Source organism: Sminthopsis crassicaudata, chromosome 2 (genome assembly GCF_048593235.1).
Source record: "Sminthopsis crassicaudata isolate SCR6 chromosome 2, ASM4859323v1, whole genome shotgun sequence".
NCBI lineage: Eukaryota > Metazoa > Chordata > Mammalia > Dasyuromorphia > Dasyuridae > Sminthopsis > Sminthopsis crassicaudata.
The window spans coordinates 261,863,274-261,883,391 of NC_133618.1; the positions used below are offsets into that span (position 1 = coordinate 261,863,274).

General features: G+C 34.4%; 1 protein-coding gene and 1 pseudogene across 1 annotated transcript; both read right to left on the minus strand.

The window, feature by feature from the left end:
• Positions 1 to 7,568: 7,568 nt before the first annotated feature.
• LOC141552794 (olfactory receptor 4F6-like) lies at positions 7,569 to 8,322 on the minus strand (annotated as a pseudogene).
• An 8,892-nt stretch (positions 8,323 to 17,214) lies between these two features.
• Positions 17,215 to 18,153, minus strand: LOC141553451 (olfactory receptor 4F6-like). The gene has a single exon (XM_074285109.1). It carries the CDS (start codon positions 18,151 to 18,153, stop codon positions 17,215 to 17,217), a length of 939 nt encoding a protein of 312 aa, XP_074141210.1.
• Positions 18,154 to 20,118: the final 1,965 nt, after the last annotated feature.

The window sequence follows — 20,118 nt, forward strand, 5'->3', positions numbered from 1 at the left end:
AGAGGAGAAAATTGAAGCAAATAGTGCTGTGACTTTCACAAAATCACACATCTAGTAAGTATCTAAGGCCATATTTGAACTCAGGGATATAGACTTTCTGATTGTAGGCCCAAAACTCTATACTGTCCAAAAAGCTTCCTTACATCCAAATGAAATTTCTCTTAAATTCAAGTCTTCTCCCTCTTGTTTTTTTAGCTCAATAATCATAAAGAAAAAAATGATTACCATCATTCTCATTACAATCTTCCATGTATGGACTTGAAGTCATTACCAAGGCAGTGTGCCATAATCTTCTCTTTTCTGGGAACTCCAGTTACCTGCAGCTCTTCACATTTTCTATTACCTTTATCTTTTTACTCTTTAACTCTATCCATATCATCTCTAAATTGTTATAACTGAAACTGGAAATAATGACATAACAAAAATTCTAGCAGAAGGATTTTAAAAAATGGTTTTGTTATTGTTTTGCCTTTGTCAATAGCATAGGTGTAATCAGTAGTACATTACTGACAGTTAGCTTGAAAGATCTCTTGGTGATTTTTTTTAATGCAACAATTCTCAGATAGAGCTTCTCTATCCCAGTCCATGAGAGTTTCTACCCAGAATAATATTTTGTATTTATGAAAACTAAAAGCCTCCCATTGTATCAGTTTGATTGTATTCATCTGATCTTTAAGTAAAAATTATAGTGAAGCATATAATAAAAGGTCTTTCCTTATATCTTCCTGTTGTTAATTTTCCTCCCTTCCTGAAAAGAAATAAAAAATAAATCATTGTTAAGGGCAAGAAGTAAAAAATTAAATTCCTGAATCTTGTATCCAGTCTATATTTGACCTAATTCATAGTGCTAATTTCAAATTTATTCCTATACAATGGGTCTTTGCTTTGGGTTCCTAGCCCCTAGGTTAAAAACAAAGGCCATTTTACAGATTATTTTGCCTTCTCTATACTTTAGAATACCTCATTTTTATTCTTCTGTGAAGTTCATATCCTTTTCCATTCTTCCTGTTTAAAGCTCAGCATCCCATTCATCACTGAAAATTTTAATTCTGTTACCATCATACTGTATTTCCCACTTAAATCTGAAGAAATACATTTTTTTTGTGATCAACTTTATACATACCATCCCCACCTACCTGGATTGAGACAAAATCATCCTCAAGAAATCCAACAATCTTCAACAATTCAGCCAGCAAAAGGAACCACATAAAATGCTGTCATAGAAGAAGGCAGCTAATTAGCAGCCCTGGTGAATGTAAAGACAAGGATGTCTAGCCTGAGCTCATTTGACCAAGGGAATTATCTTCTTCAATCTTACTGGTTTGGCCCAAACAGCCAAGAAGAGCAGATAATGAGTCACCTGAGGGAAAGGGGTGGAGATGGGGGGAGGTGGGAAGTGAATGGAAAATACCTAAGGAAATAATCATTGTAATTTTGTGTGCCAACATTTAAATCATTCTTGGTGGCTACTAGGATTGAGGAAAAATTGCTAGAGATTGTAAAAATATCCTCCTTGAAAAGAATTGCATGAAAATTATGTTGACTATTTCCATAAAGTTTAATATGCTTCCCCCAAATATATAGATGAATGGATAAAAAGAAGTATCATTGGAGGAAACTCTTCTAAAGATGAGAGGAAAAATGTGACACACAACAATATTTGAGGAAAAAATATATGGATCTTCTAAACAAAAGCACACAGATCTGGTTGTTGAGCAGTTCAAAGCTTGCTGAAATTCAAAGTCAAGAAAACTTGCAGTCAAATCCCACCTCTTACATTTACTCGCTGTATGACTATAAACATGCTCTTTAATTTCACTGAGTTTCAAATTTCTCAGAAACACAAAAGGGATGATGAAACCTATGACATCTATAGAATACCTATATGATCCAGTTGTTCAAACTATACATCAGTACAATGCAGTGGTGATATATATTACATGGGTTGTTGTGAGGTTCAAAGGACATAATGTATCCAAAATTCTTTACACATTTTAAGCATAGTACTAATAATTTTATTAATTTTAATTTTTTATAATAATAAAATATTAAGTAATGTGTTATTACTATTGTTATTCTCTTACTCTTCTCATCTTCTTCATGAAATTCAGATAGAAATGATGTGATGACAGTGGTTATTCTAACATTCTTCTTTTAGAAGGTGTATAGCCACCAAGAATTAGTTAAAAGTTGAATTCAAAGAAATGAGTCCTCCTGCCTTCAGGCTTTGTGTTCTATCCTCTGTATCACCTAGTTGCCCATATCCTTGATAACATCAATTATTTAGTAATCTTTTGAATTCTTAGGCTTTTCATCATATCATAGATTACACCCAACCAAGCCTCATCTTTGTGCCTGCCTACATATATGCTACTGAACTATTCTGATTGGGTCCACTACAAATTTATGTTACATAGCCTCAACTGGGTCCTCCCTGCTACTAGGCAATATTACTATTCTTCCCTAAGCAACTCACTATCCCCCTCTCCACATCAGCTGTTCCAAACATTTTCATCTCTCCTCAAACCTTCCATGGCTCTCCAACTCCTAGTCCTTCAAATGAGAATGACATATTTTATAAGAAAAAATAATGATGCCATTTGCTCTGAACTCTGTCTTTTCATCTATTCCTCATCTAACTTTTCCAGCTCCTTCACCTGTTTTACATAATTAAAGGGTCTTAATCATTTTCGAGGCTAACTCCTCCACCTTTTCAAATGACCTATTTTATATATATATCCTGCATCAGTTTGTATCCTCTGTCATTTACTTTCAGTCTCTTTTCCTGCCTCTATTGGTTTCTTTCCTATTTCCTACAAACTCTGCCCTATCGGGAAAAACACTTACTTGATGCTTCCATCCTTATTATTTCTCTTCTGCCCTTTGCAGCTAAATTCTTCATAAAGGCTGTCTACAATTAGTGCTTCTATTTTCTCTCCTCTCATTCTTTTCTTTACCCCTTACAATTTGACTTCTGACCTTATCCTTATATTCTGACCTCAGGTGTTTTTTGCCACCAAAACTGCTCTCTTTAAAATTACTATGATCTCTTACTTGACAGGTCCAATGGTCTTTTCTCAGTCTTCATTCTTCTTGACCTTACGGCAGCCTCTGTTACGGTTCATCTCTCCCATCTCCTTGATATTCTCTTCTCTCTAGGTTTTGAGACACCATTTTTTCTGGTCTTCTTTCTGCCTATCTGACCACTCTTTCTGTCTCTTTTGATAGGGATCACACCCTTTAAATGAAGATGTAACTCAAATTTCTATCCTTGGTCCTCTTCTCTTCTCCCTCAATATAACTTAATTGAGTGATTTCTTCAGTTCTTATGGATTTAATGACCATCATTATGCTGTCATTCCCAAATCTACCTTCCTATCCCAATCTCACCATCTCCAAACTGCCTTCCATAAATCTAAAACTGAAAATCTAGTACATGTCTTAAACTCAATATATTCAAAAAAGAACTCATTATCTGTAAAACTAAACCCTTCTTTATCCTATTTTTTTTATTATTGTAGAAAGCAACACCACCCTCCCAATTCTTCAGGCTCACAACCTAGGAATCATTCTGGATTCCTCACTTTCTCTGACCCCCATAACCAAGCTATTACTAAGGCCTGGCTATTTCATCTTTGCAACATATCCCCAATATGCCCCTTTCTCTCATCTGACATAGCTACCTCTCTAGTACGGGCCCTTGTACCTAAACTAATTACACACTGGTTGGTCTGCCCAGTCCCACATTTCTCCCCATTCTAATCTATTCTGCATCCATTCACTAAAGTGATTTTTCTAAAAGGAAAGTCTGAACATGTCATCTCCATATTTGATAGACTACAGTGGCTTTCTATTTGTCATTTTTTTTGTCATTTACATAATGACATAAGAGGGACATTAAAAGACCTATGTTGTCAAGAAAAATCAATAGAGAAAACTACAAGTATGTCAATTAAAATAAACCATCTCACATTGCATTAATAATAGGAGTGCATGTTAAAAAAATATTTTGCTACTGAGTTGAAAAAAGTTTAGCTATAACTGTCATAAAAGATAATTAAGTTTTTCCCAATACTCTATGGATTAACTATTCTAAATACATATACAAAAGGAGGGTATAGACTGTCACCAGGAAAACTCTCCTAAATTATTCAATATCATGGGACTGTGTCTTGTGTTCTAGAACAAGTACTCTGGCCAATGAAAGAAGAATAAAGCAAAAGAAATTAAATATGGGAGAGTGATTAATTTTATCTCATATATGTTAGAAAATTATTAAATGAGGGGAAAAAAGGATAACAAAATCAATGTTATGCTGTTTAATTGTGAAATTTTGATCATTTACCATGGTTTTAATATATATATATAAATGGAAAAGATGCTTCTTTTCCTCACGACAATCAACAATACTACAACAGTAGTTCTAGCATTGTTACTCCTATTTTGAGATGAACATAATATGGTTGAAATTTAAATAATTTATCCATGATCACAAAGCTAATAAATATTGGTCCTGGGATTCAATGCTGATCTCCTAATTCTAGGCCCTACTTTCTCTTCATTATCCCATGCTACCTAGATAAGTAATTATGGGTATAAAGTTCAAGGAATGAAGGCATAATGTTCAGCACTCTAGAATTCATTTGATCTAGGAATTGAAGTTTTGGATCTAAGCCTGCAATTTCATTACCATGGGGTATTTCCCAGGCATAAAATCCTTCTGCTAATGCAGAGGAACAATTAGGACATGATAGAAGGATCTGGAGCAAGTCAATTGTTAAATTTTCTAAATGAACATTTCTACCTTGAAAATCACAAAGACTACAAATTTATTTATTGTTTTGCTGATTGTCTAGATTTTAAAAGGTAGCGAGAAAATAGCAATAATGCAGATAAAAGGATGACCTGCATACATTTCTTTGGAGATGTACTTGTTAAAAATTTCTCAGAACACCTTTAGATTCCTCAGAATACCTCTAGATAGAGAACACCTCTATCACTTATTAGGGAGCAACGTGGGCACAGATATTCAATGATCCAAGAGTTTCACAATAAATGTCTGATAGATAAGCTATTAGAACCCAAGTGTTCTTGAGTCTGAGGCTGGTCTCTAGCTAATAAATCTCTAAGGAATTGTTTTAAGGCTATACCATTGAACTAAATCTACTAAGATGAAATTAATTGAAATAAATGTAAAGTTTTTCATTTTGATATAAAAAGTCAAGTTCTAAAGTATAAAATGGAGAGCAATTATTCTGGAAAATATCTGAGAGTCTTAGTGGACTATAAGCTCTATATGATGTGCAATGTAATGTAGTAGCCAAAAAAAAGTTATTGAGAACTTGGGAAGGATATAGCTTCCAGCAGTGGAACTGACAGCCCTATTGTATTCAGCCCTCCTCACACTTCATCTGAATTAAAGATGTGCAGTTCTTGGGATAGCTAAGTGGTGTAGTAGATAGAGCACCAGCCCCAAAGTCAGGAGGAGGATCTGAGTTCAAATCTGGACTCAGATACTTAACATTTCCTAATTGTGTAATTGTGAGATTGATTTGGAATATAAATCAGATTGCTGAAATCCCTTCCAATTCTCAAATACTGTGATTCATTAATTCTGTGAGTTTATTATGGAGGTAAAAATATGGGAAGGATTCAAAGTGAATATTGAAATAATAATGGAATTTAATACTTAATGAGAGAAAAGAAAACAATTAAGTGTGGGACACACCCTGAAGAATTCCCTTCTGATTGTCACAGGATCAAACTTAAAACTATGTGATATGGTTCTGGGTGCCATATCTCATATCTCAGGATGAAAGAAAGAGTCAAGAATCTAAACACACTGGAAAATGAAAAAAATATATATTTATCAAGATCAAAAGTCAAGAAACTTTGGTGTGTTATACAGGTTGATTAATAATATTGACCTTCAAAAAGCCACTTAAACTCTCTCTACTTTATATTCATCATTTCTCATAATTTCCTTATTTTTCTTGGATGGCTTTTGTTTCCTCTTTCATTTGATTTTTTTTTAAATTCTTCTATAAATTCTCTCAGGGCAGAATCATTTCACATTACTCTTGGAGGTAGAAGCTTCTTTTATTTCAGTGTCCTCTGAAAATGAATCTTAGTCTTCCCTGTTCCCATAGTAGGTTTCTATTGAACGGTTCTTTCTTCTTTGCCAGTTAATTTTTTTTAAATAAGAGGTATTAATGTAACCAGTTCTAATCATGAAGTGGGGAGTTGGTGCCTTGAGCTTCACTTCAGCTCTCCCCTCTACCTAGGAACCTCAAACCAAACACTCTGCCCTCCAGCAAATGCCTGTAGCCAGTAGTATCCCAGCCCCACTGCTTCTGCACTCAGCAGGTGCTGAGTCCTATGCCCCGTCTCAGCAGCACAGCTGAACCTGGTGTTCCTAATCAGCCAAAGTTCACTCTGTATTCCAGGACTGAGATCCCAGATGCCTCAAGCAGTCCATGAAGTGAAAGTTTCTATGGTTCCAGCTGAGGCACCAGCCACACCCAGCTTGCTCCAGGCTCCCCACTTGAAGTTACTGTGCTTCACACACAGGGACTTTCTTCAGATCTTCTTGGGTTGTATCTAGAGGACCGGTGTTCTGTCCCAACTCTTCTTGATTTTTCACCAATCTGTGTTCAATCTGAAGCACAAATTTGTTCTATTTGTGGAAATCTGGAGAACTTGAAATTTACCAAACTACTTTGCCATCTTCCCAAAATCCTTCTTATATTATTTATTAAATGAAAAGACAGGAATTTCCATTCAAGCTATAATATTATAAACCTATATTTTATATAATCATGTATTTTATTCATAGAATGATACATAGATACATCATATGGTTACAAAGTCATATGATTATGTAGTTATGCTTCTATGACCATGGTTAATATATATTATTATATATTATATAGTTATAGGATTAAATAATTACATAATAGTTGGGGGCAGAACCAAAGCAATTTAATAAAAACCAAGAAAAATAAGAAAATAAGGCAGAAGCAAGCAAGCAAATAGTGATCAGAGAATTTCAGAAAACAATAAGAGTACTTCATATTTATACAGTATAAAGTTTAGTATCTATAGGTTAGACATTATCTCATTTAAGGTCAGTGCTGTTATTGACCCTATCTAATGAGGAAATGGAGACAGAGAGAGATTAAGGAACAGGTAGAAGATCTCAAAGCTAATAAGAATCAGAGGTACCATTTGAACCCAGGTCTTCTTGGTTTCATTCTTTCTACTATACCACAGTAAGAACTGGCTTTCCATTTTGTCTTCCTTTCTGCAATATGAAGTAAAATGCTTTGCACATAGGAAGTGGTTAATAAATTCAAATTCAATGAAACTGGAAACAAACCAGGTGGATGGTGAGACAGACCTGGGGTACGTAGTACACATAGCTAGCTTGAGATACAAATAAAAAGTTAAATATTATAGAGGGAAATAGAGATGGGACAAAAAATAGTTTTCACTTTCAGCACTGTGAAACATTTGCATCAGTTGTCCTTCTCAAAATTCCAGGAACAGGATCATAGAAGTTTGAGGGTCTAGAGACAGCTAAGTGACCCAGTAGAGAGAGAGCACTGGTGGCAGAGACAAAAAGAAAAGCAGGAGTTCAAATCCAACTTCAAAATATTTAATAACTGTAGAATAGGGCTATCATTTGTATTATTGTATATAAATGTATAGATGATCAGTACACAGAAGCAGGCCAAAGAGATGAACCCACTATTAGCAGTGACTATGAATTGTAATCTATAAGTATCAGTACAGGCCAGTTTGATGAACTGAGGAAGGTCACAGAAAAAACTACCTAATACATTGGGTCCACAAAATAGCAAGTCTACAACAAAAGCCAGTTGCACTCCTGAGTGAGTGACTCCAGTGATCCAGGCAAGAATCAAAAGTAAAATACAGATTTTTAGGTTCATAATGGTCAGATAGTGGAGAGGCTTATATATAGCAACATATCTGTCAAAAGCCATGGCAATGAGCAACACCATCTCAGCACCATCAAGAACATGACTAAAGAAGATCTGAGCAATACAGCCACCAAGTGAGATGACTTTGTGATTCTTGAAAAAATCACAAATCATTTTAGGGGCTGCAATGGAGAAAGCCAGCAGAAAGTACATTGGAGAGTGTAAGTGAGTATCAAAGATAACAGTGAGCAAAATGAGCAGGTTTCCCAGAATACTTGCCACATAGACCACAGAGAACAGAAAAAGAACTTGGATCTCCCATGAATCAGAGTCCAAGGAACACAAACTCAGGTACTATAGAACAATTCACTTCATTCATTTACTCCAATATACTCAGCTGGCAGTGACATTACCTGATGAAAGAAAATATAAAGAAAAAAAAAAATATATATATATATATATATATATATTTACAATATTATTGCTCTGGATTGCTCAATGTCTGTGTTTTAAGTCAAATTACACTTTAATCTTTCTCACAAAGAAATATTCTCTTCAAAATCCCAGCCTCTAGTGAAACAAAGTGTGAGAACAAAGGAATAAAGGTTTAGTAAAAGCACTGAACCTATGCATTCAATTAAGTGTAATAATTACCTTCAAAAAGTGTTTTTTTGTAATGCAAATAGGAGAGAGGCTTCCGTTTCAATAAGATAAATGATTCCAGGAAGGAAGACTGTTTAATTGCATAATTGGAACTCGTAAATTTCTGAGATAGAATTTCAACCTGGGCCAGCTTACTTGCTTCCAGACAATTTTATCAGAGTTGAAATCATATTGTACTTACTATGATTAGAGAGTTTAGAGGATGTGAAGAAGATAATGTAGTGAAGATTACTGCTTGGATTCTGGATATTCCACTAGATTGTAACTCCTTCAAGGTCAGGATATTGGCATTGGTCATCTTTGCATCCCCAAAATCTATCTCAATGCTTTGCACATAAATATTGATTAATAAAATCTTATTGCTGAATTGAATTTGACTTAATGCTATAGATAGAAGTTAAGGGTGAAAATTCAGGGGATAATGAAGAGAATATCCACATGTAAAAATATTTAATAAAATATTTGAAAAAAAATTTTAATAAAAAAAATTGATACTGCCAAAAAATAAATCCATAACTCCTTTACAAGGCTTTGAATGTCTTCAATGATGGGAAATCTTTGTCCTTTGAGGATGGACTAGATTTTCCAAAATATACAAGTCTTTTAGACAAGATTGATGGAAAGGTAATGTCAGATTATAGAAAGAGTATTGGGTCCACTCAGGGAGCCTAGGATCCCATCCTGCCTCTGATACTTGATATCTGCAACACCTTCCACAAATTAATCAGCTGTCCTTGACTTCAATGTTCTCATAATCAAGATGAGAGGACTAGACTAGATGACCTTGAAGGGCCTTATCATCAAGAAAAAGTAATAGATAAGAGTGGTAAGCTCAAAAGGATTAGTTCAGAGACTTCATGGATTTTCCATGCATCATGCCCATGACTTCTTTTATCTGATTAAATCACTTGGATGAAAAAGATAAACCTATTTCATCATTATTCACTATTTTGAATCCTATATTCTATTTTTCTCCCAATGGAAGTGATCAGTCTCTCATAACAGATTCACAGCCAATATGGCAATGATCAAAATGGAGATAAGCAATATTTCTATTCAAAATTATCATTCTAAAAAGGAATTCAGAAGGTTATCTCTACCAATCTATCCCTATCTTCTGTCATATTTAAACCTTGAAAAATTCATTTGTCTTTTGTTTTCTTCTTCAAGCTGTAGGGATGGGGAATCTACTGCCTCACTTAGCATACTGCACTAGTATTTGATCACTCCAATAGGCCCAAAAATTCTTCTTGTTGCTCAGTCATGTTCAACTCTTTTTGACCCCATTTGAGCTTTTTTTGGCAAAAACACTAGGGTAGTTTCTCATTTTCTAGCACAGAGGAGAAAATTGAAGTGAACAGTGTTGTGACTTTCACAAAAATCATACATCTAGTAAGTATCCAAGGCCATATTTGAAAACTCAGGGATATAGACTTCCTGATTGTAGGACCAGTACTCTATACATTTTGCTACCTAGCTGGCCAAAAAGGTTTTTCTTACATCCAAATAAAATTTATTTTAATTTCAAATCCTTTTCCTATTTTTTGTTGATCATGAAAAACAAATGATCGCCACTACTCTCATTATAATCTTCCATTTATGTACTTGAAGACATTACTTTTCAGGGGAATCCATATCCTTGCAGCTCTTCACCTTTTCTAGCAACTTTGTCCCTTTCCCCTTTAACCCTGTCCACATCATCTCTAAGTTACTATGACTGAAACTGGAAACAATGACATAATAAAAATGCATCAGAAGGATTAAAAAGAATAGTTTTGTTGTATTGCCTTTGTCCATAGCATACGGCCGATCAGTAATATAATCAAGACAAGATGCAAGATGATAAGGCAAAAAGTAAAACATTTAATTTCTGAATTTTATATCCCAGTCTTATGCTTGACTTAATCTGTAGTGCTAATTCCAATCTTCTTCCTATATAGTAGCTCCTTACCATGGGTCCCTGTGTTGAATTAAAACCATTGCACAGAGTATTTTACCTTCTGGCCTAGCTGTACCTGATCAAAAACTATATTATAAAAACAACAGACACTAAAACCATTTGGTACTGGCTAAGAAATAGATTAGTTGATGAGTGGAATAGGTTAGGTTCACAGGACAAAATAGTCACTAACTATAGAAATCTAGTATTTGACAAACCCAAACACCCCAGCTTTTGGGATAAGAATTCATTATTTGACAAAAATTGCTGGGAAAATTGGAAATCAGTATGACAGAAACTAGACATTGACCCATACTTAACACCACACACTAAGATAAGATCAAAATGGGTTCATGACAAATCCAACCATTCTAGAGAGCAATCTGGAATTATGCCCAAAAAGTTATCAAATTGTGTATACCCTTTGATCCAGCAGTGCTACTACTGGGATTATATCCCAAAGAAATACTAAAGAAGGGAAAGGGACCTGTATTGCCAAAATGTTTGTGGCAGCCCTTTTTGTAGAGGCTAGAAACTGGAAGATGAATGGATGTCCATCAATTGGAGAATGGTTGGGTAAATTATGGTATATGAATGTTATGGAATATTATTGTTCTGTAAGAAATGACCAGCAGAATGAATACAAAGAGGCTTGGAGAGACTTACATGAACTGAAGAGGAGTGAAATGAGCAGAACCAGGAGATCATTATATACTTTAACAATACTGTATGAGGATGGATCCTGATGGAAGCGGATAGCTTCAACAAAGAGAAGATCTAATTCAGTTCCAATTGATCAATGATGGACAGAATAAGCTACACCCCGAGAAGGAACACTGGGAAATGAGTGTAAACTGTTTGCATTTTTGTTTTTCTTCCCAGGTTATTTTTACCTTCTCAATCCAATTCTTCCTTTGCAACAACAACAACAAAAAATTCAGTTCTGCACACATATATTGTATCTAGGATATAGTATAACATATTTAATATGTATGGGAATGCCTGCCATCTAGGGGAGGAGGTTGAGGAAAGGAGGGGAAAATTCAGAACAGAAGGGAGTACAAGGGATAATGTTGTGAAAAAATTATCCATGCATATGTACTATCAAAAAAAGTTAAAATTAAAAAATAAAAAAATATTTTTAAAAAGGAAGTTCACTAAATTTTTAAAAATGGGTTCATGATCTAGGCCATTTTCCAAATGGCTTGATAAATGGTCAAAGGATATGAACAGACAATTCTTAAATGAAGAAATTGAAACTATTTCTAGTCATATGAAAAGGTGTTCCAAATCATTGTTGACCAGAGAAATGCAAATTAAGACAACTATGAGATGCCATTACATACTGTCAGATTGGCTAAGATGACAGGGAAAGATAATGACAAATATTGGAGGGGATGTGGGAAAACTGGGACACTGATTCATTGTTGGTGGAGTTGTGAATGGATCCAACCATTCTGGAGAATAATATGGAACTATGCTCAAAAAGTTATCAAATTGTTCATACCCTTTGATCCAGCAATGTTACTACTGGGCTTATATCCCAAAGAGATATTAAAGAAGGAAAAGGGCAGCCTTTTTCATAGTGGCTAGAAACTGGAAATTGAAGGGATGCCCACCAATTGGAGAATGGCTGAATAAATTGTGGTATATGAATGTTATGGAATATTGTTGTTTTATAAGAAATGATCAGCAGGATGATTTCAGAGAGGCTTGGAGAGACTTACATGAACTGATGCCAAGTGAAATGAGCAGAACCAGGAGATCATTGCACACTTCAACAACAATACTACATAATGATCAATTCGGATGGACATATCTCTCTTCAACAATGAGAGGATCCAAATCAATTCTAATTGGTCTGTAATGAACAGAACCAACTATACCCCGAGAAAGAACACTGAAAAGTGAGTATGGACCACAACATAACATTTCCACTCTTTCTGTTATTGTTTTCTTGCATTTTTGGTTTTTTTCTCAAGTTATTTTTACTTTCTTTCTAAATCCAATCTTTCTTGTTCAATAAGATAACTGTATAAATGTATAAATACAGTGTATTTAACATATACTTTAACATATTTAACATGTATGTACCTGTCATTTAGGAGAAGTGATGGAGGGAAAGAGGGGAAAAGTTGAAACAGAGGTTTTTGCAAGGGTCAATGTTGAAAAATTACCCATGCATATGTTTTGTATATAAAAACTATAATAAAAAAAAAAGAATATTTTACCTTCTCTAAAGTCTAGAACTCATTTTTATTCGTCTGTGGAGTTCAGATCTTTCTCCATCCTTCCTGTCTAAAAGACAGCATCCCACTCATTACTGTAAATTTTAATTTTGTCATTATAACATTCTATTTCTCACTGAAATCTGAGGAAATCCATTCTTTCTGTGATCAACTTTATATATACCATCCCCACCTACCTGGGCTGAGATAAGAAATCCAAGGAAACAGCAAAAGGAACCACATAAAATGCTGTGATAGGAGAAGGCAGCTAATTAGCAGCTCTGGTGAGTGCAGAAACAAGGATGTCTAGCCTGAGCTCATTTGATCAAGGGAATTATCTTCTTCAATCTTACTGGTTTGGCCCAAACAGCCAAGAACAGATAATGAGTCACCTGAGAGAAAGGGGTAGAGATAAGGGGAGGTAGGATGGAATGGAAAATACCTAAGGAAATAATCATTTGTAATTTTGTGTGCCAATATTTAAAACATTCTTGGTAGCTGCTATGATTGAGGAAGAATTGCTAGGGGTTGTAAAAATATCATCTTGGAAAAGAAATGTGTCAAAATTCTTTTGACTATTTCCAGAAAATTCCCTCCAAAGTTATAGATGAATGTATAAAAAAGAAGTATTTTTGAAGGAAATTCCTAGAAAGGTGAGAGGGAAAATGTGACCTACAACAATATCGGGGGGAAAGATATACATTATCTTCCAAATAAAAACAAAATCAAGAAAACTTGCATTGAAATCCCACCTCTTATATTTACTCACTGTATAACTATAAACATGCTCTTTGACCCTCACTGAATTTCAGATACCTTAGAAACACAATGGGGATGATGAAACCTATGACACCTATAGAATACCTATATGATCCAGTTGTTCAAATTATACATCAGTAGAATGTAGCAGTGGTATATATCACATGGGTTGTTGTGAGGTTCAAAGGACATAATGTATCCAAAATTCTTTACAAATTTTAAAGATATAGATGCATTGTTACTATTATTATTCTGTCACTCTTTTCATCTTTTTCATGAAGTTCAGAAAAAAACATTGTTCTTTTAGATGGTCTGTAGCCATCAAGGAATTAAAAGCTGAGCTCAAGGAGATGAATCTTCCTGCTTTCAAGTCTGGAGCTCTATCGACTGTGCCACCTACTTGCACATATCCTTGATGTACATTAAGTATTTAGTAACCTCTTGAATTCTTAGGTCCTTTTTCATATCATGAATTACACCCAACAAAGCCTCAGTTTTGGATCACTCCCACCATCTGTCTCCTTAATGCCTACAAACATGTTACTAAACAAAAGTAGGAAAAAATCATTCTAACTCGGTCTAATACAAATTTATGTTATATAGCCTCAACTGAGCCCTCCCTGCTACTAGGCAATCCTATTATTCCTCCCTAATCAATTCACTATCTCCCTCTTCCCCTCAACTCTTCCAAAACTTTTCAATCCTCTTCAAATCTTTCTTAGCTCCCCTACTTCCACTCTCCAAACTTAGAATCCTGCCTCATATTTTATAGGGGAGAAGTGAGGCTATTTGCTGGGAACCTCATCATCTCATTTATTCCTCATCTAATTTGACTCAGATGCCATTATCAGCTTCCCCTCCTTCACCTCTCTTTCACATGATGAAGTAGCATTATTCCTTTCCAAAGTTAACTCCTCTACACAGTAAAGTGATCCCATCTTCTGCACCATATTGTCCCCTGTGTCATACCCACTTTTTCCATTTATTTTCAATCTCTTCTCTCTATTGGCTCCCTTCCTACTACATACAAGCATACCTATAACTATCCTACTTTGACAAACCCTCATTTGATTCTTCCATCCCTACTAACTATTGTCTCATTTCTCTCCTGCCCTCAGCTAAACTCCACATGAAGGCTATAAGCAAGTGATACTTCTATCTTCTCTCCTCTCACTCTCTTCTTAACCCTTTTCAATATGGCTTCTGATCTTATCTCTCCACTAAAACTTCTCTTCCTAAAGTTACTTATGTTCTCTTACTCAAAAAATCCAATAATTTTTTATAAAAATTTATTCTTCTTTACCTCTCTACAAATAAGGAAACTGAAACAGAGAGAGATTATATCATTCAATGTGATACCTCCATTCCTCTACCAACAACTCCAGAAGAGAAGAGAAAAGCTACCTGTTCCCTGCAATCTTCTGAGTCAAAACCAAATCCAGACCTGGCCACCAACCCAGGACTTCTACCTCAGGAAACCACACTCACCACTATTCCCCAATTCCTTATCCTTCATCAGACTTCCAGATGAAAGCATAAACCCATAAGGCTCATTTTTCAACTTCATTTGGAGACTATAAACTTCTCTCCCCATTTGTCATCCACTATCATACTGATGCTTTCTTCTATTTCTATCCCTATTTTTGTAATAATTAATCAATGGCTGAAAAAAACAGGACTATCCCTGTGGCTTCCCAGACCAAAAAACCCATCCTAACCACCACTGTAACATAATTGTAGAATTTTTGCCCTTTACTAAATAATGGATAACCACATAGATATAAGGGACCCATGTTGTCAAAAAAAAAAAAAATCAGTACAGAAAATTCCAAGTATCCTAGTTGGGATAAACTATGTCCCATTACACTGCTATTGGGAGTGAATGCTAAAAAATATTTTGCTAATGGAGTGAGCAGTCAAAAAAGTTTAGAGATCACTGTCATGAAACATAATCATTCTTATCAAATTCATACTCTATGAAAAAAAGGGATTGAATGTACGTATATATAAAAAAAAGGAGCATAGACTGTCACCAAAAAAAAAAAAACTGTCTTAAGACAACCAGTATCATGGGAATCTGTCTTGTGCCCTCAAACTACTAATCTCACCAGTGACAGAAGAACAAAACAGAAGAGAATAAAGATAGGTCAGTTATTCACTTGATCTCACTTATGCATTTAAACAAGCTATTACATTTTTTAAAAAAAATGATGATGACCACAATGGAACATTGTTTAATTATAAAAGTTTAAGCATTTACCATGGTGCTTATAATAAAAATACAACTTGACAACGTGCTTCCATTACAAAAACTACATGAGGTAGGTAGCGCAGGTATTGTTATCCCTATTTTCAGATGAGCATAAAACAGCTCAGTGCTTAAATGACCTGACATGATCACAGGACTAGCAAAAGTTGTAACTGGTATTCATACTCCAATCTCCCAGTCCTAGGTTCAGTGTCCTTTTCACTAACTCATGCTACCTAAATAAGTAGCTGTAGATAAAAATTTCAGAGAGTGAAAATATAATACAATTTACTTCAGAATTAATTGGATACAGGAATTCATTTTTTGAAAGCAATTCATAGGAAAAACCTCAATGTCTAAATTCCTCTGCTAGTGCAGAAGAAGGTTGGACTGCAACTTACTAGAAAGCAGCCTGGGCACTGAGGAATTAAGTGATCTTGATCAAATGAAATAATATTTGTAAAGCATTTAACACAGTGGTACACTGTATGCATTTAATAAATGTTTATTCTCTTTTCTCCTTGCCCAGTCTCACAGAGTCATTATGAGACAATTAAGAAAATATGATACAGGAAAGCAAACAAGTAGTTATCTAAAATTAGAATATAATAATAATATGTAATAATTATATTATATAAATTTAATATATTAGATAATTCATAATATGTTCTATAAATATATAATTGTGTGATGATATATGTAACTATAACATAATATAACAATAGCTCTTATTTACATAATGCTTTAAATTTTGGTCACTGCTTCATATATATTATTTCATTTGAGGTTCATATGAGGTAGACATTATTATTAGTCTTCCTGTGACAGATAAGGAAACTGAGGCTTGGGAAAGTTAAGCAACATGCCCAGAATTAGGGAACAATCACCTGTAGAAGAATTTGACTTTTGTGATATCTCTAGCACAGTAGTCACTAGATCACACCAAGTTTTGAGTTTGGTATTTTTTTTAATTTGTCTCCATATCTCTAGGGCCTAGTACAATGTCCTATACATAGTGCTTTGTAAAGGCTTGTGGAATGAATGGAATGTAACTAGAAATATAACAATTCAACAAGACAGGCTGAAGGAAATATACAAAGATATTTTCATCGATAATAAAAAAAAGTTTTAATATAATGGAGAGAAATAGAAATGAAAAAATAAATAACATTTACTTCTAGGTCTTAAGCACGTCTATCACTTTTCCTTCACAATATTCTAAGAACAAAGCATTGGAACTTGTAAATTAAGGCAAATATCCCATTTAATTTGCTGAAGAAACAAACTCTTGAGCATAATAAACTTTTGCTTAGATTCAACGCATCAAGGCATGAAGTATAAAAATGAATTTATCTCTTACCAGTTAATAATAACTTTTATTTCCTACATACTCTAAGATATTATCAAGATTTGCAGTCTTCACTCATCAAGCACTTAAGAGAACTTCCTGAAATTCATAAACCTGCTACATACTCTTTTCATTCCCACCTTCATCTCTTTGTTCCTGAAGGTGTAGATAACTGGATTCAGAAAAGGAGTAATAACTGCATCAAAGATGGCAAGAAATTTATCCAAATTTGATATGTGGAATGGCCACGTATAGAAAAAGAGCAATGGACCAAAAAACAAAACCACCACAGTGATATGAGATGCAAGAGTAGAGAAAGCTTTGAGGGAAACACCTGCAGAATGTTTCTGTACAGTGACTAAAATGAAGATGTAGGAGATGATCAATAAACAGAAGCAGGCCAAAGAGATGAACCCACTATTAGCAGTGACCATGAACTGTAATCTATAAGTATCAGTACAGGCCAGTTTGATGAACTGAGGAAGGTCACAGAAAAAACTATCTAATACATTGGGACCACAAAATGGCAAGTCTACAACAAAAGCCAGTTGGACCCCTGAGTGAGTAATCCCAGTGATCCAGGCAAGAATCAAAAGCAAAATACACATTTTTGGATTCATAATGGTCAGGTAGTGTAGAGGCTTACATATAGCAATATATCTGTCAAAGGACATGGCAATGAGCAACACCATCTCAACACCACCAAAAGCATGACTAAAGAAGATCTGAGCAACACAGCCACCAAATGAGATGACTTTGTGCTTTCTGAAAAGATCACAAATCATTTTAGGGGCTGCAATGGAGCAAAATCCCAAGTCAATAAAGGACAGGTTAGCCAGCAGAAAGTACATTGGAGAGTGTAAGTGAGGATCAAAGATAACAGTGAGCAAAATGAGCAGGTTTCCCAGAATACTTGCCACATAGACCACAGAGGAGAACAGAAAGAGAAGAAGTTGGATCTCCCATGAATCAGAGAGTCCAAGGAACACAAACTCAGATACTATAGAACGATTCACTTCATCCATTGGCTCCAATGAACTCAGCTGGCAGTGGCATTACCTGAAGGAAGAAGATGAAAAGGGAAGAGTAGTAATAAATAACATTTATATAGGTCTTTAAAGTTTACAAAGCACTTTTCTTACATTATCTCACCTGATTCTCACAACAATATTGTGCAGAAAATTCTGCTATCCACCTCATTTTGTAAATGAAGAAATTGGTAAAGAGAGAATATGACTTACCCACAACAATATTGCTGTGTCGAATATTATATAGAAAAATAACAAACCCTCCACCGTGCTGTGAGAAGCTAGTGAGTTCTGTTGTAGAATTTAACATCATTCCTAATCCTACAATCTGTTCTATCCTCTATACTACCTAGCTGCCTCAAAATATATGGAAATAATTTTAGTGCTCTATATTTCTAAATTTCAAGTCAAATGTCACTTTTTCATTTCATACAACCAAATAATGTATTCACAGATATGGTAGTGTAAATTATAAGTATAAAGTAAGAATGTTGTGATTAGTAAATAGAACTCCAACACACAATTATTTCCTTACCCAGATTGAGTGACATTAGTAAAATTTGCCTTTTTTAAGGCACTTAAATTACTCCATTCTATGTAATAACTGTCTGAGATAGGATTAAACTCATGTCTTCTTGACACCAATTCCTGTGTACTGCCAACTACACCACAACAAGAACTTTTATTAGTTCTTAATCCATTTATTATATAATATTTATACATAAATTAATGGATGTGATGTAATGTATAGAGAAAATGTTTAGTTGTGTAATTATCTATTATACCATAAGATCCTTGGGGGCAAGGACTGTGTCATTTGTCATATTTATTCTCCAGCATATGATGCAGTAACTTAGACACAAAGATTATTCGAATTCAAATCCTGGTTTTAATACTGTCTATGTGACCTCAGGCAAGTTATTTAATCTTGCAAGGACTAATTTTCTTCATATGTAAAGTGAAGGGAACTGGACTAGTTTATATAGACATCCTTTCCCACTCTAAATCTAGTGTATAGTGAGGAAGTAAATGCTTGTTAAATTTATTTAACTATATTTTATTTTTTTCATAGTAACTGGGTAAAAATTCTAGCAAATATTATGAGGAATATCCATATAGAGAGATAGTAAAGATATTACAATTACTCCAAATAAATCTATAACCTTTTAGAAATTGTATTATCAACATAAGGTATACTTTTTAATATCATCAGTGGTAATAAATCATTATCTTTTGATAAGTCATTGGAACCAAATCAGATGGGTTAAGGGAAGAATGGAACTGTCTAAAATTAATCAAAGTGCACCAAGATAAGGTCAAAATGGACTCATGACCTAGGCATAAAGAATGAGATTTTATATACTATGTATATGATTATATATATATGTACATATATATATATATATAAAATGAGATTATAAGTAAATTAGAAGAACATTAGAAAAGGATAGTTTACCTCTCAGACCTGTGGAAGAGGAAGGAATTTATAACCAAAGAAGAACTAGAGATCATTATTGATCACAAAATAGAAAATTTTGATTATATCAAATTGAAAAATTTTTATACAAACAAAACTAATGCAGACAAGATTAGAAGGGAAGCAATAAACTGGGAAAACATTTTTATAGCCAAAGGTTCTGATCAAGGCCTCATTTCCAAAATATAGAGAGAATTGACAATAATTTATAAGAAATCAAGCCATTCTCCAATTGATAAATGGTCAAAGGATATGAACAGACAAGTCTCAGAGGAAGAAATTGAAATTATTTCTAGTCATATGAAAAGATGCTCCAAGTCATTATTAATCAGAGAAATGTAAATTAAGACAACTAAGACACTACACACCTGTCAGATTGGCTAGAATGACAGGGAAAGATAATGCAGAATGTTGGAGAGGATATGTGAAAACTGGGACACTGACACATTGTTGGTGGAATTGTGAATACATCCAAGCATTCTGGA